General features: G+C 50.3%; 1 protein-coding gene across 3 annotated transcripts; it reads right to left on the bottom strand.

Annotated features, from left to right (window-relative positions):
* Positions 1–350: 350 nt before the first annotated feature.
* Positions 351–12035, bottom strand: SERPINA5 (serpin family A member 5). 3 transcript variants are annotated; one of them, XM_003928826.4, is made up of 5 exons: positions 11949–12035; positions 5453–6088; positions 3158–3428; positions 2575–2722; positions 351–1405 (listed from the first exon to the last, which is right to left on the bottom strand). In XM_003928826.4, exons 2-5 carry the CDS (start codon positions 6069–6071, stop codon positions 1223–1225), a joined length of 1221 nt encoding a protein of 406 aa, XP_003928875.1. In that variant the 5' UTR covers positions 6072–6088; positions 11949–12035; the 3' UTR covers positions 351–1222. The 3 variants fall into 3 exon arrangements, with proteins under 3 accessions (XP_003928875.1, XP_010337769.1, XP_010337770.1); XM_010339467.3 differs by lacking the exon at positions 11949–12035 and adding an exon at positions 11788–11942; XM_010339468.3 differs by lacking the exon at positions 11949–12035 and adding an exon at positions 11819–11942.
* Between the last annotated feature and the right edge of the window lie 12712 nt (positions 12036–24747).

The raw sequence follows: 24747 nt of genomic DNA, 5'->3' as shown, positions 1-24747 counted from the left end.
CAGTGGGAAGCTGGTATGTGAGATGCCCCCAAATGAGGCTTCTGCTCCTAGTCAACTCTCCTCCACAGCACAGCACAGGACTGACTGTATAGCCCCTGGCCACACTCCCCCCACCAAATTCTGGCTGCACCACTTAGGAGCGGCGTGACTGGGTAAGCCACCTAACCACTCCAAGCCTTGCCTTTCCCATCTGTGAAACGGGGATAGCAGTGGTACCAGCCTGTCTTCATAAGAGTCCTATGAGGGGCAAATATGACATCCAGATGAAGGGCCAGGCACCTGGCCTGGAGCATGGTAAGCTCTCCTGACACCATTCCCAGAGCTGCCTCCATAAAGACAGTTATAACCCGTGTTTTCAAAATGCTTTATTGTTAATGCCAACATAAAATTCAAAAAGTTAGTCATTGACACCTGCAACTCATACTGTACTCTTTGCAACAGGCTTCCCTTCTTCCACTCCCATCCAGGCCTATAAGATTATAACCATATCTACAAGATAATATAACCAATCATCAAATGGGCCATTTCCACACTAGTATCCAGATGTATTTCTTACAGGATGAATGGCACTTGAGTGTTTCGAAATCAACCATGATTGACAGGGCACACCTCAGCCTTTCTATGTGATTTCAGGAGTCTTTCGATCACAGCGAGAGTCTGATCCTTGTATACAGAGGGAAACTGAGGTCCAGAGAGGGAAAGTGTTGCCCCAATGTCACACAGCAGGTTAGGGCCGAAAGAGTAGCCCCATTTCAGACTCCCATTCCAGTATTTTTCTCATGCAGGATGAACTGACAGTTGTTGCTGATAGGTAGGGGACCAGGCTTGGATGTGTGCTTCCTGGTGACCCTTGCCCACTGGAACTTTCCTCCTGAGCTTTGTGGCACTGAGCTGGGCATCAAGGGCCTGGACTCCGGACCTGTCTCCTCCACTAACATGCTGGTGAACTTGAGCAAGTTAACCAGCCTCTCTGGGTCTCAATGCTCATCTTTCTTGATAAATTGTGAGGGCAAGACTGAATGTTCTCCAAGTTTCCCCAAGGCACCTGTATCTTGTGGTTGTGTGGGTGGAAGCAATCATTATTTAGTAATTTTATTGTTTGTAATGCCTCATTAGTCAACTAAACCAGTGTAAATCATTAGCTACCAGCATACGGATGGGCCATAGCACACCCACCTTCATCTCCCACCCGAGTCCTGTAGATTTCAGGAGAAGCCCCACCTCAGGGGCGGTTCACTTTGCCAAGGAAGAGGATATTGCTCTCCACAATGACCATCAGAAAGGGCCTGTTGAACACTAGCTTCTGAGAGCCCAGGTGGGCCGACCTGAACATGAAGATTGTCCCCGTGGCTGCTGCCGCTCTGGTCCCAGACTCATCCACCTCCACCACAGCTTTGTGCACCATCTGCAGAAGAGACACAGGCATCACTGGGCCACCAGGGGTGGGTGAAGCCATCATAGCAAATGGCAAAGCTTCTGCTTATAAGCATCACCCTCTAAGTATCTGTGCAACTGAGCCATGGAGCAAGTTCGAAATGGAACAATGGAGCAGCTACTCTGCCCCAAGCACTCTGCCGGGAGGTCACTTCACATGTGTCTATCACTGAATTCCCATGACATCTTGAGGCAAGGTGTGGCTCTTCAGTTTTATAGAGGAGAGAAAGGAGGCCCAGAGAGTTCAGTATTTTCTGGAGATCACTCAGCTAGTAATTGTCTTCTTAGTTTTGATTGTTTAATACAGCACTCCTTAACCCAAGGATCAGTGGTGGATAAGGTTTCCCATTACATAAAGGAAAAGACACAAAATGAAACGTTTGCTTCTTGTGGGATAAGAGAGAGAGGGAGAAGGAGACAGGGAAAATGTGGTACATACACACCATGGAATACTATGCAGCCATAAAAAATGATGAGTTTATGTCCTTTGTAGGGACATGGATGAACCTGGAAACCATAATTTTCAGTAAACTGACAGAAGAACAGAAAATAAAAAACTGCATGTTCTCACTCATAGGCGGGTGTTGAGCAATGAGAACACATGGACACAGGGAGGGGAGCATCACACACTGGGGTCTGTGGCAGGGAACTAGGGAAGAGACAGTGGGGGGTGGGGAGTTGAGGAGGGATAACATGGGTAGAAATGCCAGATATAGGTGATGGGGAGGAAGGCAGGAAACCACAGTGCCATGTGTGTACCTATGCAACAATCTTACATGTTCTTCACATGTACCCCAAAACCTAAAATGCAATTAAAAAAAGAATAGAATAGAATGGAGCAGAGTGGAGTGGAGTGGAATGAAATGGAATACAGTGGAGTGAAGAAGTGGAGTGGAATGGAATAGAATGGACTGGAGTGGAGTGGAATGCAGTGGAGTAGAATGGAATAGAGTGGAATGGAGTGGAATGGAATGAAGTGGTGTGGAGGAGTGGAATGGAGTGGAGTGGGCTGGAGTGGAGTGGAGTAAAATGGAGTGGAATGGAGTGAGGTAGAGTCGAATAGAAAGAATAGAATAGAATAAGATAGAAGAGGATAGAATAGATCTTGGAAAGCAGATGCACAGGAGCTTCTGGACCCACCTCAGACACCTGGATGTTTGAGTGGTTGCTGATGCCGGACAGGTCAGCATGGGAGGTGAAGACATCACTGATCCCTAGCTTGGGGAGAACTTTCTCCAGCTGATAGGAGCCCTCAATGGAGAATTTGGGAAGGTGAAGTTCGAGCTGCCTGGAAATGGAAAAGAAGCTTTCTTAGGTTCTAGGGTATTGGCACACTGAGCCTCACCCCTTGGCTTCAGAATGTACCAGATTCTTAGTTTGGATTGTTTAATAAGGAACACCTTAACCCAGGGAACAGTGGTGGTTATAGCTCCTCTGGCCTCTTGTCTAGGATGAGGCTTGTTTTGCTCTGGACCTGGACATGGGCTGCCCTGGAGGTCTTTGTCCACTCTGGTACCACCCTAAGAAACCCAGCTTCCAGCCCTTGTCCCTCCAGCTGGGCTGGGCCCCTGGGACCTGGATATCACAGGATGCCTCTGGGCTTAGAGGCAGCTCCTTGGCTGAGCACATTCTTCCCACCAGTGCTGTGTGGCCCTGACAGGACAGGTGTGTCTCCCTGAGGCTGGTGTGGGGGTAGGCCAGCCCTGGGGTAGTCTCAAAGTACCTCTTTCTGAACATCTTAAACCACTTCCTCAGTGTTTTCTCACTCAGGCCATTCTCCACCTGCTTCATCTTTCCCTCGCTGGGGAGAATGAACAAAGCTGTGGCATTGCCTTGGTAGGGGACTCGCACCACCCTGCAGAAGAGGTTCCGGTCCAGGAAGTAGTGATAGTGATCCTCATGGCTCATCATGGGTACCCGCACCACAGTCTCCGAGGTCACATAGAAGTCTTGCTCTTGGGTGTTTTTGTGGTTGAAACTTGTCTCCCACTTAGCTAAAGGTGAAAAAAGGAAAAAAGGAAAAAGAATTTTTTTGTGTAAGAATTAGAAATTCTCAGGTTCAAATGAAAGGAGGGAAGACAGTAAAGGTAGCTAGTGGAGACCATCTTTACGGCAGCCTCAGACTGTTCAACCTCTTGAATTTCAAGGCAAGTCCCTTTATAACATTTGGGCACATTTTTGGACTTCTTGTGGGACTTTTCCTTTCACCTTTGCAAGAAAAGGAGGTTGGTTTTCACATCTGCAGAGGCCCTGGACCCCTGATGTTCTTTGATCCGCTAATGTTACTCAAGGCCAAATCTCCTAGTCAAGAGAGTAAAAGATGGGCTGGCTGTGAATGCTACCTGGTATCTGGGTGAGTTTCTCTGTTTTCACTCGCTTCTCAATATTTTGATCTGTTTTGGAGAGAAGTTAGTATGGGTCCTGGAAATGAATGGTTTTTCCCATTGGGAAGTCTTCAATTATCCTTCTCTGACCTTCCTATGGGAACTTCTGAACAAAATGCTTTAAATGATTGTTTCCAACTTCTTTTTCATTTTAATTAATTAATGATTTATTTTTTGAGATGAAGTCTCCCTCTGTCACCCAGGCTGGAGTGCAGTAGCACGATCTCAGCACACCACAACCTCCACTTCCCAGGTTCGAGCGATTCTCCTGCCTCAGCTTCCTGAATACCTGGAATTACAGGTGCATACCACCATGCCTGGCTAATTTCTGTATATTTTTTAGTAGAGATAGAGTTTCACTATGTTGGCCAGGGTGGTGTCAAACTCCTGACCTCAAGTGATCGGCCCATCTCGGCCTCCTGAAGTGTTGGGATTACAGACGTGAGCCACCATGCCCAGCCTGTTTCTAACGTCTTAATCATTATCAAAGGAAGACCCCACCCAATACCTTGCTTAGCTTATTTCACAGTTGTCCTCAGCAGTCTGATGTAATGGAGACCAGGGGATAGAAAACCTCAGAGTCCAAGTTCAACACTCACAGCTGTGGGCTCAGTGTTTGTTCCCACATTGTTCATATGTTGAAACCTAACCCCTAAGGTGGAGGTGTTAGGACAGGGGGCCTTTGGGAAGTGATTAGGTCATGGGGGTGGATCTGTCATGAACAGGATTGATGTCCTTACAAAAGACACCACAGAGAGCTGCCTTGCTCCTTCCACTGAGCAAGGACATGTTAAGAAGTCACCATCTATGAACCAAGGAACAGGCACTGAATCTGCTGGTACCTTGATCCTGGACCTCTCAGCCTCCAGAACTATGAGAAATAAATTTTTGTTGTTGCTAAGCCACCCAGTTTATGGTATTTTGTTAAAGCCACCAAATGGCCAAAGATATGATCTGTGACCACAGGAAGGGGAGGTGTTAACAATTCACTTCTTTTTTCACCCCTTCCCACTCTCTCCTCCCCTCTCCCTTCCCCTCTCTAGCCACTCTTGCTTTCTGGCCCCTGGTGGCCTGGAGCTGCAGACGGGAGCAGGGATGCTTACAAGAAGAGTCGGGGAGATAAGAAGCAGAGGTCAGCTCTTGCCAAGGAGTCAGGAGAAGGCATTTCAGAGGAACAAGCATTTGTGTGAGGGAGTCTTGGCCTCTATGAGGGCAGAGGTTCCAGGATCTGGGGGATATGGGGAGCTGGAAAATGCCCTCTAAGCCCTTCTGGGGTCCATGTCCTGCCCTGAGTGGCTGAGGTGTTGGTGTCTTTGTCATGGTGGCCACAATGGGCTCATGCTTCAAAGCCTGTATGGAAACTGGGCCTTCAGAGGTCCCCAGTGGCACCAAAACAGCAAACAGTTCTTCCTCCATGGTAGAAACAGCATCCCAGGCTCCCTAACCCCGTCCACAGCCAGAAGGCACCCATCTTACCTCTTCTGGCTGCTTGTTCATTTAATTTTTCTCACCAGGCACCAGAAAGAACTTAATCTATTCCCCCTCCTTTATGGATGTGAGGGAACTGGGTATTCTTTAGATAAGAACAGCAGAAAAGCCAGAGCAGGTGCAGGTTTTGGGCCCAGGGGCCTTACCTTTAAAGAAGATGTAGTTCACCATGACCATGACTGCGTTGCTGTCGAGGTTCTTCAGCAAGTCCACAATCTTGCCCTTTGTTTGCTTTGCCACATAATCATTGATCTGTTTCAGGGCCCCCACAGGGTCCCCAAAGTTAGTGGGGAAAGTGTCCGCCAGGTACATCGTCTTCATGGCACTCATGAAGGTGTCCCGCATGTCCACCACCAGGTTTGTGAACAGGGCGTTGCCAAGGCTCAGCTGGAAGCCATCTCTGGGCTGGTTGAGCTCCTGCAGGAGCTGCTGGAAGCCTCTGTGCAGCTCCTCCTCCGAGCCTTCCTGAAGGTTGAGGCCCAGGCCCTCCAGGATCTGTGTCTTGGTGCTGGACCCAGCCCCAAGAGAGAGCATGGCCAGGCTCATGCAGACACTCACGGGGGAGAAAAAGACGTTCTGGCTGGGGGCAGTGGCAGCCAAGGCCCTGTAGAGGTCAAAGGTAAAGTCCTTTCTGCTGCTGGGGGCCACCATGTCACCTACATGGTGGTCCTTGACTCTATTCTTCATCTCCCAGGAGTGGTGGCGGTAGAGGGAGGCCCCGGGAAGGCTGAGAAGTGCCAGGCACAAGAGGAGGAAGAGCTGCATGGCGGCTGTCCTTGGTTCTGAAAGGGAGAGAAGGTGTCCTCAGAGAGGGGTGGGGCTTGTCGGGGCCCTGACTTTCCAGAGATGTCCCCACCCAATGGTAGGTTTGGTCCTTTCAGCTTCAAAGAGAAGGGATGGCACCCCTGAGACTGGGAATAGGGGTTTACATAGGGCAGTAGTGGCTCGAGGACAAAGATTTAGGGACAATGTGGCAAAGAAGGAGGAGGGAGAGCAGGTGTAGACCCAAGACAGGGGCCTGGCTACTAGGGCCGGAATTCTCCCTTCTCATCCACCTCCAGGGACACATTTTGGGGGATGGAATATGGAGGGAGAGGTTTCCCCCTGCTCTGTTCTGTCTCGTCAGCACCTCGGGGTTACTGGGGAACTAAGCTGCTTGCATGTGAGCTTCAGGCCTTCACTCTGGTGTCCTGGTTTGGCACATGGCAGGGCCCTGGGGTCCTTCTATGAATTCAGACCAGCTACAGGCCTGGGGCCCTCAGCACTGCTGTCCTTGCCCTGTTCATTCAGCAAACATGGAGTGAGTATCCACCCTGGGGAAGGCAGGATACCAGGATGCCCACTGCCCTCTTGTCCTTCCCCCAGGGGCTGCTCCAGGTCAGCGTTGTCCCACAGGGAGACACCTTCCCCTCCTAAGGGAATTCTGCCTGCCCTCTTCATGCGAGCATCCCCACTGGCCTCTTCTTCTGTTCTGGGCTGAACTGTGTCCCCCCACCCGAGTGCATATGCTGAAGTCCTAACCTTCAATACACCAGAATGTGACTATATCTGGAGATAGGGCTTTTAAAGAGGGGACTGAGTTAGAATGAGGTCACTAGAGTGGGCCCTAATCCAATATGGCCGTGGCCTTACAAAAAAAATCAAAAAGAGATCAAGATAAAGACATGCACAGAGGGAAGAGCGGGTGAAGAGGCAGTGAGAAGACAGCCACCCGCGAGCCCAGGAGAGGGGCCTTGGAAGGAACAAATCCTGCACCTTAGCCTCGGGCTTCCGCCTCCAGAGTTGTAAAGAAAGACATTTCTGTTGTTGAAGTCCCCACCCGCCAGCCTGTGGGACTTGGTGACGGCAGCCCAAGCAGGCAAAGACATCTCTTCGACTTCCAGACAAGGAGGCACTCATTTTTGTCTCTGGCTCTTCCTAGGGGGCCTTTGTGGGGTCTCCCATCACTCCTGATGTGGTCTTCACTTCAGTCCTCCTCTTTCCTCCTCCATCGCACCCAGGAGTGGTTCCTGGGCCCACACCTCCCTCTCTGGCTACAGGTAGAAGTCCTCCCTCCTTCCTTTGCAGTAGGAAACAGCCCAGGATCTGAAGCCACTGCCCAGGTTCAAATCTCAGCCCTGCTGTGTCCTTGCAGTATGATTTTGGGTTACACCCTGAGCCACTGCTCCACAACTGTAAGGTAGAGGTGGTAACAGCACCTGCACCATGGGATGCTTGGGGGCACGTGCTGTGGAAGTGTGGGCCATGGGCGTGGCAGAGTCTGGCAAAAGCCTCATCTGAGGTCCCCATTTTCTCAACTGTATCATGAGGTACATGCTTTACATACACACACACACACACACACACACACACACACACACACACAAACTTGTGCGAGCCTGGCACTAATTCCCAGGTACAGAGGACCTGCCTGGCCTCTGATGTGGGCTTTGCCCTGTGTGTCGCTTTGGAGGGAATCCGTTTCTGCTGGGCTTTCTCCATGGGCACAATGTCATCATGTCCCCCAGATCCACAGAAGGCAAGGACAGCCTGCCACAGCATCCCGTGATCCAATTTAAACCAAACTCCCAAGGGCCTCAGAGAGCTGTGTGGGAAATGGCTTGCAGAGTAGCCATGGGGCTCAGCAGTGGGAAGAGATGGTCTCAGGAAGCGAAGCTGAAGAGCTCCAGCAGGTCACCCTTGCCAGCCCTGTCTAGAAATTGCTCCGTGAGCTCCCTCCGAGAAGGAGGCTCTGCAAAACCGAACCCAGGACTGAACCGGGCAGCTGTAGCAGTTGGGCACATTGTCCACACCCTCTTTCAGGCACTGGGCCAACTCCTTTAGCCTCACACCACCCAGAAAGGTATGTTCAGCGACCAGCTCTATTTCATAGATGGGTAATCTGAGTTTCATAGAGATGGAGTCACCTGCTAACATTAGCAAAGCTTGGACTCAGACCAGTTCTGACCCTCCAAGTCTGCACTTGGAACCACCGTTTCGCTCTGCCTCTGCAGAGTCCTGCCTCCTCCGTTCCTGTGCCGCATCTTCCGGATTTGGAAACCCCTGACTTAGTAGCCACCAACAATAGCCCTAATCTGCAGAAAATGAGCAAGCGGAGTCCCCTGCTCCCTCCGCTGACACTCCCTGCCTGTTCCCACCGAGGCACTTGCCTGGAGAGTTTTGAAGGACATGGGTGGGTGGTTTAATCTCTGGCTCCTCTAAACGAGTCTTTTACAGCACAATCTGGTCCCTCCTGCCAAGTGTTGGAACCAGCCATGTGTGGAGATACTGCTAAAGAAACAATGTGGCTCAACCCCCTGCAGAGCCACACTGAGCTGATAATTCCCCTCAAAGAAATGCTTTCCAAAACAGCTTCAGAAGCAAGGGAGTTTCCTTCTTGGATAGAGCCCAGGGTCAGCTGACCAGAGAGTCTCAGTGAGGCTCTGGCCTCCTTTCTCCCATCTATGCAGCTGCTAGGTCACCCTGGGCAAGGCCCAACCTCTCTGGGCCTCGCTTTCTTCATCTGCAGTTGGCCATGTGCTGTGGGCACCCCCTCAGAACCCCCTGCCCTCTGCCAAGCGCTAGAGATCGGTTGGGGAGGAGTTGCTTCTCCTGGCGTGGACTGAGTCTCCCCAGGGTCTGTTTAGGCCGCAGGTTCACCTAGGCTCTCCAGGGTTACCCGTTTGAGATGCAGAAAACTTGCTTCCTCTGGGCCCCCTAATTAGTAATTAGTTAAACCACTAATTATTAAAAACCTGCTAGACACACCATACATATTACTACATTTAACCTTCACCAAAAATAAGCATTACTCACTCTATTTACAGATTGAGTAGACTGCGGCTCAGCAAAATGGAATAGCTTGTTCCAGCGATTGAGTGATGGAACCAGAATTAAAATCCAGGTTCCTCTGACTCATGCACAGCCTGTCTCTGAGAGGCTCTGAGGAGTGATACCTCGTTCCTCCTTGATCCCACCTCCTGGTATCCCCAGGCGGTTCACCTGTATTAGCTCATATATACTTCTCCACAGCAACATGGAGTTGGTTTTAGTATCCTAACCATGCAGAAAAAGAAACAGAGGGTCAGAGAGTTCCCTCCAAGAGGCAGTGGAGCCCCTATTGCTTGTTTTACATTTCTTAGTTTCGAAGCCAGGGTTTGCCATCACATTCCTGGGCATCTGGTGGAAATATATGGCTTAACAGACAGGTGAAGCCCTGGGAGCCTCCTATTCCCCAGACCAGCCTCCACCGAGTGCCTTGAGAGCCTATTTGGGCTGCCCCTCTCCTGGGTTCCTGGCTTTAGTGTTGGTGCAGAGCGAAGAGAGGGGATCAGTCAAGTTCATTTGTCATCCCAGGTCAAGGTGAATTGGGTTGACAGGTGGTGGGGATGTTGTGGGTAGGCCTTGGTCAGTCCTCCCCCTGGTCCCCCTGCCCCACCACCCATGAAGCTAAAATCTGCTGGCTCGTGTTTCCCGTGTTGGGCAATGAAGTCCTGCCCAGGTTCAGGTTGAACTTAGCTGTGGGAAGTGTGTTAGTGAGGAAGGTCTGTCCAATATCTGCTCATTACAAAACGGAATGTGAGGCTTGGAGCCCAAGCAGAGAGGAGAGACAATGTCACAGCTTCCTCTAGATCCTGAAGACCCAGAAGCAGAACTTCCCGGGAGAAGTCATCTTGACTTCCGGTTCCACTGCAGCCCATCAGCAAGGCTTGTCAGTTCCATCTCCAAAACAGGCCTTGAAGCTGCCGCCTCTCTCTGGCTTTCTCACTGCTCCCTAATGGAAGCTCCCACCATCTTCTCCTGAGCCACCCCAGTAGCTTCCTTTCTTTGCTCTGCGAGGCATTCTATATGTAGCATATGAAAGAATCTCCTTCAATCATAAACATGGTCACAGCGCTTCCTCGCCTAAGAAACTCAGGACCAACTCCTGTGTTTCAGGTCAACGCTACCTTTCATTTGTGCTCTAACCCATAAGCGCTCCTGTGAACTGGCTCCACCTGCTCTGCCCTGGGTCATGTGGGCACCCCCAGGCTCACTCTTCTTTTCCCAGTTTCTCAAATGCAGCAAGTTCTGTCCTATCCCTGGGCCTTTGGACACCTTCCCTCTCTACTGGAATCCTCCCCCATCCTTTCTCACAAGTTCACCTAGGCTTGTTCCAGCTTCCACATCGGCTGCAGGCCTCTGCTTAAATGCCACTTCTCTACGACATCCCATCATGCTGGACATTTTCCCCTTCCACAGCTGTTCTCTGGAACAGTCCCTTGACTTTCTCTCTAAGCTCCTTCAATTACACATGTGCCTTCATCTATGCATTTGTCATTGACATTTTTCATTCCGGCCTCTCTCTCCATGGGACCCTCCTCTGTACTGCTCTCACCTTCAAGAGTTTGCAATCATGAGAGATGCTCCATATACCTTCGTAGAATGCATCAATGAATGAACTGACCCCTGTCCCCTTCTCTGTGATTCAGAGACATTACACTGCAAGCTGGACACTGAGTAGTGGAAAAAGCCAGGCTGGCCACCCAGAACTGAGCTCTCCCCACCCTGGGGCTCACTTGCCAGGTGACCTTGAAAAACTCCCTCCCTGCCAGCTCTGGCTTCCTTTTATTTCTTTATTAAAACCACTTGATGGAGACATGACTGCTCTTTAAAAAGTTGCACATATTGAATATCTACAACTTGACAAGTTGGGAGATGAGTCCACATCTGTTACTTATCATCACTGTCACCACCATGAACACGTCCGTCACCTCCAGGCATCTGCAGCCTGGATTCTTCACACTTCAGTTTCCTGATCAATGAGTGAGGACACTGTCCTAAGGGAGTGCTTTCCCCTTTTATTATTGTCTATCCGGCCCAAAGCCCTACCTTCAGAAAAACTGAACATTCTGCTTACTTTATTTCTACATTTTGTTCATTTAACAAACTGTCAAGTGGTTCCTGTTTCTCATGAGCAGCTGCCTTGGCCGGCCTGGGTGGCAGCCTCCAGGCAAGATGCCCTTATCTCAGGGAAGCAGATAATACTGGATTGTTGTTCTTGATTTCTAAAGGCCCAAGACTCCCAGCACAGAAAACAACAGAAGCTACCATTTACTGAGTGCCTCCTGTCCAGTCAGCGTTTCGTCCCCATGATCTTATTCAAAAGGTCAACAGGTCCTTTCAAAACAGGTCTTGTTCAACAGGTCAAAAGTTCTCTCAACTTTGATCCCGCTGACCTTTTGAACAGGATGATGCTTGTGATCTTGTCCTGGGCATTGTGGGATCACAAGCAGCATCGCTGGCCTCTAGATGTCACTAACCCAGCCCTTTCCTCCAGCTGGGGCAACCAAACCTGTCTGCAGACATAGCCAGATATGCTGAGTGAGAGCACCCACTGTATTTAACCTTCAGTCACACCATGCGGAGGGTATAATTATTTCCATCTTACCTATGAGGAAACGGAAGCTCTGCCAGAGTTAGTGTGGAGTATAAAGTCACAGAGCTTGGGGGACGCACTCACCTCTGCTGCCTTGGGAGCCCCTGCTTGTTACCTGACACGGCAGAAGTGAGACTCCTCCAGAGCTTTGCAGCCTCCAAACCCCGTAACTCTAGGGTCCGTCGTCTCCTGGCCTCACATGCCCTTGAGCCCACGGGACCTCCCGTTGTGGTATCTGTACTTACTGTATCCTGCAGCCGAGCGTGCACACAGCGGAGGTGGCAGTCTCTCAGGCTCAGGAAAGGGCAGAGGGCTGGCTGGACTGCAGCCAGCATTTGTCACTGACCACAGCCGGCCCAGTCTCCACCCCTCCCTGGCCCCGCCCCTGCCAGCCTTTCCTTTCCTGCCAGGTTTCCAGCCAGCAGGCCTGCCTGCAGACACAGCTGCCTGATCCAGAGGCTTTGACCGTGATGCCCACTAGCTGCCCTGCAAGCCTTGTGCTGCCAGCCAGGCCACCATTTGCCTGGAATGTGGCATGGGCACTCCTGAGAGACAAGATCAAAGAGGGTTCCCATTGTTGGTATTCTAGAGACAGGGAAAGGGACAGCACTAGCTAACCCTCTCTCTTTCCAGGCTCGATTCCTTGGTTTTCTGCAGCTGATTTCCTGTATATCAGGGAAAGCATGCGCTTGAGCCTGAGAGCTCCCCACAGGCCTGCTCTGCTGACTGGGTCGTAGATCCAGCAGTCAGTTCTAGCAGAAATGAGAGGGATTGCGAGTCTTACCATGCCCGCGATGACGGGTCACTGTAGGCAAGCCTGTGACTGCACCAATCCCTGAACTGGGGCCCAGAAGAATGCAAGGAATTTTCAGTCATGCATCTAATTCGGGGCAGAGTGGGATTGGTGCCCAGGTGGCCAACTCCACGGCCAATGCTTTTTTCTGAGAAAGGAGCTGCATTCGGGATTTCTATGGGCTTGGATGGATTCTCCCTTTCTACTTTGAAATCAGGATCCCTAACTCAGCCACACACTCTTAAGAGCATTTTCAAGACGCCGGTGCAGGGCACTGGCTGAAGCCTGGTTACATTTCCAAGGTCCCAATGCCTGGAGGACACAGTATGTTGTGTATAGTCATGATCATGGAAGGTTGTGTGACTGCAGGTGGGGTGTGGAGTTGATAGGGCAAGTCAGAGATAATACCCAGAAAGTGATCTTGATGTTCAGCAAACAGTCTGTCGATAATCTTTAAGACATTTCCTCCTCCTTCTTCATGGTTTTGGGGCCCAATTATGGGTCTGTTGGATATCCACAGAAATAATAAGAACTAGTATTTATTCAAACTTTAAACAAAGACCACATGTCATGCCAAGTGCTTTACACACATTATCTCTTTTCATCGTTACAACAATCCTTCCAGGGAGACACTGATCTCAGCCCCATCTAGCGATGAACACTGGGCATCTAGAGCCACAGTCACTACTGGGTATCTAGAGGAAAACACAGTCACTACTGGGTATTGAGAGCCAGGCGTGATCACTGCTGGGTATCCAGAGGCAGGTGGGATTGCTACTGTAGGATATCCAGAGTCAGGCGGGATCCCTCCTGGGTATCCAGGGGCAGGTGCAATCACTACTGGGTATCCAGAGGCAAGTCCCACTACTATTAGGTATAGAGCCCATAGTTCTTGCTCAGTACTCTCACAGTTCATTCCCCTTGAAGTAGAGAGAAGACAGAACTGAGCAGGTCAGAGAATCAGTTCCAAATCCCACAGTTAATAAGAAAAGGCTCTAACAAGGGAAGCTGAGTCCCCTCTTTCTAGGTTTGGTTGTCTTCCCATTACGCCATGTGACATGAGCAAGAATCATGTATCTCATTCACCTAAAGATTCCTGAACCATACCTGCAGGATGGAAATCAGCATTGCATACCAATTATGGTGAGTAATGGAACCCCGAAGATACCCGTGTCCTAATACCCAGAACCTGTGACTATAATCTCTGATGAAAGGGACTTTGCAGATGTGATTAAGTTGGGATCTTGAAGGTATTGTCATGGATTTTTCCAGCTGGGTCCTTGCAATAATCACAAGGATCCTTGCAAGAAAGAGGGAGGAGATGGAGTCAGAAGAAGGTGACGCAATGGTGGAAGCAGGAGGGGAAAAGTCAATGTGATGTGTGCACCAGGTGCTAAGGAGTGAGGAAGTTTCTAGAAGTTGGAGAGGGCAAGCAATGGATGCTCCTCTAGAACCTCCAGAAGGAGTAGAGCCCTGCCAATATCTTCGTTCTAATCCAGTGAGGCCTCTGGCCTCTGCAACCGTGAAAGAGTAATTTTGTGTTGTCTGAGCCACTGTTTGTGATAACTTCTTAGAGCAGCCATCAGAAACTAGTGCAACACCGCCAAAATGGGTTCCAGATGAAACTGCTTTGGGAAAGGCGAGCTAAGCAAGGGCCTGTGGGCCGTCTTCAGCCTGTGTGTGCTGCCTGTGCTCTGACCACTCAGGAGGGAAAGACATCATGTGCTGTTTCCCAAGCTCAGACCTTAAGGGATGTCTTGAGAATTTGGGGGTAAGTCTGAGGTAACTCACGACTAGGACTGAGGGTGGTGAGTTTTGAAAGGAGAGATTTGGAGGGGGTCTTGGGGGCATGGCACCCCTATGTTTCCGTCTTCTATGGCTGCCGTAACAAAATACTTCACACTGGCTTGGCTTTAACACACACTGGGTGGCTTAAACAACAGAAATTTATTTTCTTACGGTTCTGGAGGCTGGAAATCCAAGCTAAAGGTGCTGTTAGGGTTGGTCTCTGGTGAGGGCTCTCTGCCTGCCTTGTAGATGTTTTTTTTTTTCACTCTGTCCTCCCATGGCCTCTTCCCTGTGAGCCCACACTGGACACACACATACGTGCACACACACACACACACACACACACACACACACCAAGAGAAGGGGTGGGCACGGGGAGAGAGTGAGCTCTATGGTTTCTCTTTCTCTTCTTACAAGGACATTTATCTTATCAGGTTAGGGTGCCACCCTTAAAGCCTTACTTAACTTTAATAACCTCCCTGAAGGTCCTATCTCTACAAACAGTCACAATGAGAGCTAGGACTTCACCATAAGAATTTGGGGGAGATACAATTCAGTCCATAAAACCCAGGGTGAGTACACAGGATGGGCAAGTGGCCAGAATATGAAAATTTGGTGTCCTAGAGCCTAGCAGGGCATGGGAAGGGATCAAAGTGGGGAGGTGGTCTCTGAGAGAAGGGCTGAGAAACCAGTGTTGGCTCCTGTGATGCCTTGCCCTGCTGAGCACAGGTGCTCCTCTGCTTGGCCCCCAGCCTCCTTGCCCTCTGTTCCATGGTCCTGGGCCTCATGGGGATTGAGTGAGATCAGTTCAAGAGCCTAAAAGATGTCTCTCAGGACCTGGCTGATGGTTCTGCTCTGAAGTGGAGGCACCGGTCTTGATTATTGGTGGGGTGACCAACCATTCCAATTTGCCTGAGACTGAGGAATTTCTAATGGTATGGGATATCCAGTGCTAAAACTGGCAAAGACCTTGGCCAACTAAGTTAGCCACCTGAGTTATCAGGCTCTTGCCTTGTTCTGGGATCCAGCCTCTAGCTCCTGATCTAGGGCTTGTGTCTTAATAACTTTTCCTACTTTTCTTGTCTTCTCTTCTCAGTCTTTGAGACAGTCCTGGGGCTGTCAATCTTGCGTTAAACATCTGCTATTGTCTTTTCCCTTTTGCGGCCATCATCACAGTGGGGACTGCCAAAATGACGTTCAATCCCTTTGTGACCTCTCACCAAAGCAAGAATTGCAAAATGCATTTAAATGCACCTTCCCACATTCACAGGAAGATTGTGTCTTCCCCTCTTTCCAAGGAGCTGAGACAGAAGTACAACGTGCGATCCATGCCCATCTGAAAGGATGATGCGGTTTAGGTTGTACAAGGACACTATAAAGGTCAGCAGATTGGAAAAGTAGTTCAGATTTAGAGGAGGAAATATGTTATCTATGTTGAATGGGCTCAGCAGGAAAAGGCTAATGGCACAACTGTCCACCTAGACATTCACCCCAGAAAGGTGGTTATCACTAGGCTAAAACTGGACAAAGATCACAAAAAGATCCTTGAACGGAAAGCCAAATCTCGTCATGCAGGAAAGGAAAAGGGCAAATACAAGGAAGAAACAATTGAGCAGATGCAGGAATAAAGTGATCTTATATGCAAGACTTGGTTAAAACTTGAAACGAAAAAAAATCTGCTATGATCTTTCTTAATCAGCCACCATGTCTCCCTCTGCCCATCAACTGCCTGCCTGCATGAGCTAGAACATATGGGCACTGCTTTCCTTCAACCATCCTTCAATCCATCCATTCATCCATCCATCTGTCCTTTCTTCCTTCTTTCCATCCATCCCTCCATCCATTCATCCATACTTACATCCATACATCTGTCTTTCCTTCCTTCCTTCCATCCATTCATCTATCCATCCATCCATCCAACCATCCAACCATCCATCCACCTATTCATCCCTTCTTCCATCCATCCATCCATCCCTCCATCCATTCTTCCATCCATACATACATACATCTGTCCTTCCCTCCTTCCTTCCATCTATCCATCCATTCATCCATCCATCCATTCTCCCATCCAACCATTCATCCACCTATTCATCCATTCTTCCATCCATCCATCCATCCTTCCCTCCATCCATCTTCCAACCATCCATCCACCCATTTATTCATCCGTCCATCCATCTATCCACTTATCCATCCACCCATCCTTATAGCCTTCCATCCATCCTTCCTTCATTTCATTCCTCTAATATCAATGTTTATTGAGCTCTAACCATGACCCAGAAAATACCCCTGGCCTCAAGAAGAGAGATTAATATCTCAATAAATGAACTGAAGACAGAGCACTGATGCTCTAACAGATGTCTCCACAGTAAAGACACATAGGAGTAATGGTCCATTCCGCCATGGCTGGAGAGAGGAATGGAGTAGGAAAACCTTTGTGAAGATGGTGACCTTGAATCTGGGATTTTAAACCATGTCTAGGTTTTTATCTGGGTAGAGAGGAGTGAACGCACAGAAGAGCTTATAGCACAGCAGCGGGAGGCTGCATTTTGGTCTGAGAGAGTCACAGGAATGAGAGCAGCGCAGCCTGAAGCAGCAGAGCAGGTAGTGGGGCACCAGGAGCCTGTCAGAGGGAAGGAGGGGAGGACAGAGTGAAGCCCAGGCCAGATCAGGGCCAGATGGAAGGTGTGGAGTCCTGCTGGGGTAGGAATCAGGGTTGAACTTCATTCTGTAAGAGAAGAAGGAATAAATTCTGTTTGGCTGTCATGGGTATGGTCACCTGGAAATCAAGACAGGACCAAGTGACACTGCTGTGATAATCTAGGGGAGAGATGAGGGTGGTGGGGGCCAAGCCAGCAGAGGTGGGGCTGGAGCAGAGGAGACACATTAAAGAAGCCGAGTGGACCCGGTGTGAGGTGAGGGGTAGGTTTTGGAAGCCTGCATGATGGTGAGTTCAGTTTTGGACCTGGTGAGCCTGAAGGGGCTGTGGTGCCTGCTGGTGGAGATGACACAGGTGAATGGGTCTAAAGAGAGATTTGGAGGGAAGAACAGAGATGGGAACTAAAGTGAAGGAAGCACATGGGGTCTGAGGCATCCCAGGGTGAGCAGAGGACAAGAGAAGAGGATAAAGCATAGAACCCTTGGCATAAGCCTGAGGAGAGAGAGAGAGAGAGAGAGAGAGAGAGAGAGAGAGAGAGAGAGAGCTCACAAAGGTGATGGCTGGGAAGGAAGAGGACCAGGGCAGATAGCAAGGGAGGACAAGGAAGGCCACTGTCAGTGTCAGACACAGCAGAACATTCAAGTAGGATGAGGATGGCCACTGGTCCACAGAAGCCACCAAGGTGATCTGGGTGAGGAGGTAGGAACAGAAACCCAACGCCAGCAGGCTGAGAAGTCAAGGGGATGGTCAAGGCAGATTGCTCCTTGAGGAGAAGGCTGGGAAGGAGGTGGAACAGATGGAGCTGTGGATTAGAGGGAGGCACTTCCCAGGTTTTGGGGGAAGAAGCTGAACGGAGGGTAGAGGTGGTTATTAATGGAAGGAGATTTCCCCCAGATAGCAGGAGGTCAGGAGAACAGACAGCTGTTTGTCAGGAAGAGCAACACCTGCTCTTGTGAAACTGGAGGAAAAGAGGAATGTTAGTTTTCTGGGGCTGCCATAATTCATCACCACAAACTGGGTGGCTTGAAACAGCAGGGATTCACTCTCTCGCGTTTCCGGAGGCCAGAAGTCTGAATCAAGATGCTGGCAGAGTCGCGTTCCCACTGAAGTCAGCCACTCCAGGAGAGCTGAGAACATGAGCGGGTGGCTCTGAGGATGTGTGACCTTGGCTGGCCGCATTTGGTCTATTCTCCAGCCCTGCTCAGCATCTCAGTAGCCAGAGAGAAGGCCAGGGCTAGTGAGGGCGACCACCGCCAGCCTGATGGGGCAGCCTCCATAACTCAGTCTTGATGGGCTTAAGCCTTCCCTTAAAGGCAGTTGTATCCTTTCCAGAACACATAGTTGGCTTCATGCCCAGTTCTTGTTGAATGAGCATTCTTCTTTCAGAATAGCTGTTAACCCCACCTAAGGACCAAGTAGGTCATGGTCAATTTTTTCCACTGGCATCAACAGCAACAAAGAGCTCTCTCCTCTGTAGGAGAGTTTCATTTCATAGATTATTATGTAACAGTTTGAGCAGAATGCCTTTAAACGGAGCCTCTTACCGTCCCACCTGCCTGGGCCCCATCACTGGCAGCCCACTTCATCTGTTTGGGTGACCTTCCCAGCCCTGGCAGACATACACAGTTGTCACCCTTGTTCTACAGCACACAGCTGTGACACAAGATGAATGGGAGAACAACAGTTAATGTTAGTATGGCACTAATGCTGAACGACTAGCTTAAGTGCTGTACATACAGGAACGCAGCAAACACCCATGACAGGCTTATGAGTTAGGTAATAGCATCTCCATTCCATAGGTGAGGAAACTGAGGCACAGAGCGACCACCCAAGTCCCTCACCCAGTGTTATGGGTTGAATTGCCCCTGACCCTCCAGATTCATGTGTTGAAGCCTGTACCTGGAATACCCAGGATGTAACCTTATTTAGAAATAGGGTCCTTACCGAGGTACTTAGTTAAAATGAGGTCATATCGGAGCAGATTGTGCCCCTACTCCAATATTACTGGTGTTCTTTTACAAAGGAGGAATTTGGACACCAGCAGGCATGCAGAAAGAACTCCCCAGGAGGAGGAAGACAGAGATTAAGGGACGTTCGAGATTGCCAGAAAGCCTTGAGAAGCTGAGGGAGCAGTGTGGAATAGATTCTTCCTCACTGAGCTCGGATTCCTGGACTCCACAACTGAGAGACAATGCATTTCTCTTGGTTAAACCACACCATTGTGGTCCTTCTTAGAGCAGCCCTAGCAAACAAATACCCTCAGTAATTGTTGGGCTTCAGATTCAGATTTAAACGTCCTGGCTCCATAGTCCAGGTTCTATACTTGGATGCTGGCAGACTCTTGATAACTGCTGGAAAGCACTCAGCACCGTGCCTTGCTCATTGCAGGTGCTCAGAGCACAGGAGCTGTTTGTATTAGTTCTGCCTCTTCTTCCAGAAGGGCCCCCTCCCAGGCAGTCAGGGATGGAGCAGACTCCTGTGTGCCCTTCACCTGCTCCATGGATTCAGAAGTCAGGGGCTCCCAGGTCTGTGTCTTCAGTGGATCCAATGTCCATCCTCCCGTTTCCACCGCCACAGCTGTCATGGGTCTCTGTGCCCAGAGGGCACCACCATGTACAGGTGAGGAAATTAAGACCCAAACAGGTAAAGTGATTGCCCCACAGTGCATTGTTAGTGAAGAAGCTGGGGCTGCAGCCTTATCTGACTCCAAATTTTAAGTGCCTCCCTTATACTGGAGAGGTCCCTCTGGCTTCCTGGTTAGCAGCCCATGAAACTGTAATATATTAATAATAAGAAATGCACATTTAGTCTCTGGCCCAAGTGCCTGAGACAGGGTTTCCACCACCCTTGTAGCTAGGGGTACTAAGATAATTGCTTGTTTAATATTTTGTCTTTGACCTGATTCCTGAGAGCTTAGTAATTTCCAGAGTAATAAGAGCATCTGATGAAGAGTTCCTGGATCCCTTGCAGTTTCTTGGGTGATAGGAGCATCTTTTGTTCGAGTGAGGCAAGTCTTGGTGGGCTCCTGGATAGTCTCATAAGGGATCTGGTTACCAGGGAAACCAACCATGGAATTAGAGGGTTGGTGCTTTCAGCCCACCTTGCTCCTCATGACCTCCAGAGATGGGAGAGAGGCCTCAGGCTGAGTTGCTCACCAGTGGCCAATAATGTAATCAATCATGCCTATGTAATGAAAGGTCTGTAAAAACCCCAAAGGACAGGGATTGGGCACTTTCGGACAGCTGAATGCATGGAGGGTCCTGGAGGGTGGGGGGAGGACCACCTGGAAGGTGCCACCATGTAAGCTCTGTGCCCAGTACCCCATACCTGACCCTCTGACTCTCTTTTATCTAGTTATTCATCTGTATCCTTTGTTAATATAATAGACCGGTCAGCATAAGTATTTCCCTGCATTCTGTGAGCCCTCCTAGCTAATGAATTGAACCTGAGGAGGGAGTTGTGGAAACCCCACTTTATAGCCGGTTGGTCATAAAGTATAGGTGACAGCCTACTGCCTGCAACTGGCATCTAAAGTGGGGGCCATCTTATGTGACAGAGCCCTTAACCCGCTGGATTTGACGTTATCTCCAGGTAGATAGTGTCGGAATTGAATTGAATTGAACTGCAGGACACCCAAGTAGTATCCACTGGACAATTTGGTGGCTGGAGGAATCCCACACACATTTTGGTGACCAGAGGTGAACCGCAGTGTTGAGAGCTTGAAAACGTTTGTTTTCTCCCCAGTTGTTGAATGGAAGAATAAAAAATTGAATAAACCCATGCTGCATTTCTCTATACACAAATTTACTAGAATCGTGCAAACTCGTCACCTTCCCTAGGCTACGCCATTACCACTCTAACCGCTCACGTCGGCTTCCTCTGCCCTTCCCCCCAGTTGCAAAGTACAGAAAGACTTTGTTTTCCTGACAGAAGGTAACTCCTGAACTCACAAACATGCGTGACTCCTTCTGGCACTCACGGCTGTTCTTGAGAGGCCTGCCTCACTGGTGGTCTAACAAGGGCCACACAAATGAGGGAACCCACAGGTGAACAGCAACAGGAAAAGTGGCCTCAGGCGCTGCTCTACAGAGGCAAGAGCTCCCACATGAAGTCTCTTTAATTTTATACATATACATATTTTTTTAATGCTCCAAAAGGGCATTTTGAAATCTGAGGAGCTGAACTAAATATTTGCCCAATCAATTCCAGGACCATGTCAAGGGGTGAAGATACTGAACAAATAGCTCAGTGACCTTGCTCCTGGCTCAACCTTTTCTACTCATTCATTCACTTACTCATTCATTCATGCAGCAAATACTAGTTGGGCCTCTCTCATATCCAGTTGGCACTGGGGCCAGGTGAGGTGAAGGAATGCAGGGTGAACAGGGCCCCACCTTTGAGATGTCCTATCTAATAGGGATGGTGGGGGTGGGAGCAGACATTCTCATCAGGCTAACCATGTTTGATGGTGGGATGACAGTCTGCCTTAGGGAGATGAGGGGTTTCTCTGAGATCTTGAGAGAGTACAGACTCTTGGAGGTGGGACCCTATAGGGAACCTGAGAAAACAAGACTTTCTGTGACTGCAGTCACTGGGCACATGAGAGCAATAGGAAGAACTGAAGCAGAACGGGCAGGCAGTGACCAGATCAGGGAGGGCCTCGGCTGTAGATAGAGGCCTTTGAACCGTATTTTGTAGGCAATAGGGAGCCATTGGCTATTTTTGAGTAGCAGAGAGATGGGATGAATCACAATAAGGAGGCCTCACTTTCCAGGCTGAATGGAGGGTGACTCGCTTCCTTTCTCTCTCCGTCAGACCATCGCTCATTCAACACCACCACCCAGGGCCGTGCTGTTGCCATAGTAACCCTAGACCCCGGCCTTCTTTCAGGCTTCTCTTCCACTCTGGAATCCACTCACCCACCTGCCTCTGTGGGGCCAGAGGAGGGAGCGAGTCAGCCTGGGCCTTACTTTATTTCTTGTCTGGTTGCTGAAAAACAGACTCCAGCTTCCCAGGAGGCACAAGGGGAAATGGATGACTCTTTGAGCTTAGCAGGCTTGCTTTTTGGCCAATAAAATCAAGGGGTAGAAAGGAGGGTGTGCATTTCCCTGAGCCCCAGAGTCCTTGGGTGTCCTCAGGCAGTTTATTGGACAGCTTCTCCTGAGTGAAGCCCAGAGCTGGTACAACTAACTCAAAATGGTGTTGCTGGACAAATTCCTTTTTGGAACTTTTCCTGGTCAAATTCTCCTGAGGCTGTACTCATGTCCAGCTCAGGGCTATATTTTAGGGGCAGGAAGGGAGAGAAACCCTTTTGGTCTTTCTCCTTCCATCTTCTTCCCTTTTGCAAGGACTTTTCCACTATAAAAGAGTGGTCTGTCTATTGCTCCAAATATCAATTTCCTGGTTTCCTTGCAATGAGCCTATTCCTGTGGTTGCAGCATTATTTGGACCAGGGATGACGCCACATGAATCCTGGAATATTTTAACTCTTAAAGGATCATCAACACTGGAAGTGGCTCTCCTTCCTCTTCTCCTGATTACCTTCTCCTTGGTGAAAATTCTGGGTTTGTGACAGTGAGACGTCCTGCTTGCCAGAGCCAAGAGCCTGGGCCAGCTGGGTCTGGTTCTGAAGCCCGTGGCTGAGTTTGCAGTATCAGCCCTGGGCCTCCTGGACACTACGCAAGAGCCCTGGAGGGGACGTGGCAGGCAGCCATGATTCCCGAAGACTAGAAGATTCTTTGAGCTGGTCCTAAGGTAACAGGCCCCATCTTTCAGTCCAGGACAGACTCTGAGGGGAGACTCTGCCCCCACTGGATCTACCAAGAGAGGAGAGCTGAGGGCTGAATGCTTATCCAGAACCTTCTGGAAGCTCAGTTAGGAACTTCAGGCATCAGCATGGGGAGAAGGGCCTATAAAACTTCTGCCTTTTGGGAACTTCTCCTGGCTGGGACTCACTGTTGTTTTTCCTGAGTAGTGAAAGTGGCAACGTGAGAAAGGTTTGGGGTCCCCAGATGGCAGTGGTATGGGGAGAGAGCCTGTGGTGGTAGCATGACTGTCAGGGCCACGGGAACGAGGGTAATAATAATAAAGCTAATGTGTGTGTAGCACTATTATAAGACCTGACATCTATAATCAGTGTTTAATCCTCCCAACAGCCCTATGAGGTCAGTAGTACTATCATCATCCCACTTTATAGATGAAGATACTGACACCCAAAGAGGTGAAATGACTTCCCCAGGATCACACAGCTTCTAAGGAGCACAACCGGGACTTGTGCCCAGGAATTCTGGTTTTGAACGTGCTGGCAACCTGGACGTCACCGAGTGGGAGTAAAATGGGCTGCCTGGCAGGAGGGTGAGCAACTGATAGGAAAGCGGGTGGGAACTGTTCCTAGGTTCTGAAAGCACAGGGTGAGCCAGGCCAAGGAAAAGGAACAGCAGGCTCCTTCCTGGCTGGACCGTTCCCAGCTCTAAATCTCCTGGGAACTCCATGTCCATGGTCAAGGGCGGAAGACTGTGCGGGAGCCCAGCTGCTGCTGGTGCCTTGACCATCAAGAAAACCCACAGGGTCTTGCCCAGAGAAATGCATTTGCCAGAAATCGCCGAGGCTCAGGGCAAACAGAACCATGTCCTATCGACCTGCCTTGCCCTGTGGGAGGGGATGGTGTATTCTCACAGACCCTGGGTGGACCCACACCACATACTCAGTCTGAGCTGGGCTGCCTGGGCCAGAAAGGTGGGGAAACTGATGGCCCAACAGGGCAAGGATTTACCCAAAGATCCAGAGCACAGAGACTGGATGTAAAAGCAAAAGGCCCAGGGTCTACAATGTGCTCCTTGACCACAAACATTGTCCTGGGAGAGATACGGGCCACATCTCCGTAGCCACAGGAGAGGGCAGTGCCTCCCTGGGTTCCCCTGACCAGGTCCCTGTGGAGGCAACCCTGATGGTGTCACCAAGCCCCCTTGGCCAGGTCCCTGTGGAGCCCGCCCTGATGGTGTCACCAAGCCCCCTTGGCCAGGTCCCTGTGGAGCCCGCCCTGATGGTGTCACCAAGCCCCCTTGGCCAGGTCCCTGTGGAGCCCGCCCTGATGGTGTCACCAAGCCCCCTTGGCCAGGTCCCTGTGGAGGCCGCTCTGATGGTGTCCCCACGTCCTCCTGGCCAGGTCCCTGTGGAGCCCACCCTGATGGTGTCACCAAGCCCTCCTGACCAGGTCCCTGTGGAGGCTGCCCTGATGGTGTCACCAAGCCCTCCTGACCAGGTCCCTATGGAGTTCATCCTGGTGGTGTCACCAAGCCCTCCTGACCAGGTCCCCGTGGAGGCTGACCTGATGGTGTCACCAAGCCCTCCTGACCAGGTCCCTATGGAGTTCATCCTGGTGGTGTCACCAAGCCCTCCTGACCAGGTCCCCGTGGAGGCTGACCTGATGGTGTCACCAAGCCCTCCTGACCAGGTCCCTATGGAGTTCATCCTGGTGGTGTCACCAAGCCCTACTGACCGGGTCCCCATGGAGGCCGCCCTGATGGTGTCACCAAGCCCTCCTGACCAGGTCCCTATGGAGTTCATCCTGGTGGTGTCACCAAGCCCTCCTGACCAGGTCCCTGTGGAGGCCGCCCTGATGGTGTCACCAAGCTCCCTTGGCCAGGTCCCTGTGGAGTCTGCCCTGGTGGTGTCTGCCGTCCTGTGGCTTCCTTAGACCCTGCTCTGGAGCAAGGTACCAGCCCTGCCTGAGGCAGCTGACTGCGAACACCCTGTTCCCGTTCCATAAACCTGGAAAACCTACTGGAACAAAACCTGGAGCTCCTCA

This window comes from Saimiri boliviensis, chromosome 2 (genome assembly GCF_048565385.1).
Source record: "Saimiri boliviensis isolate mSaiBol1 chromosome 2, mSaiBol1.pri, whole genome shotgun sequence".
NCBI classification, from domain to species: domain Eukaryota; kingdom Metazoa; phylum Chordata; class Mammalia; order Primates; family Cebidae; genus Saimiri; species Saimiri boliviensis.
Note: the sequence above shows the minus strand (reverse complement) of the source record. Positions and strands in the feature narration are given on the sequence as shown.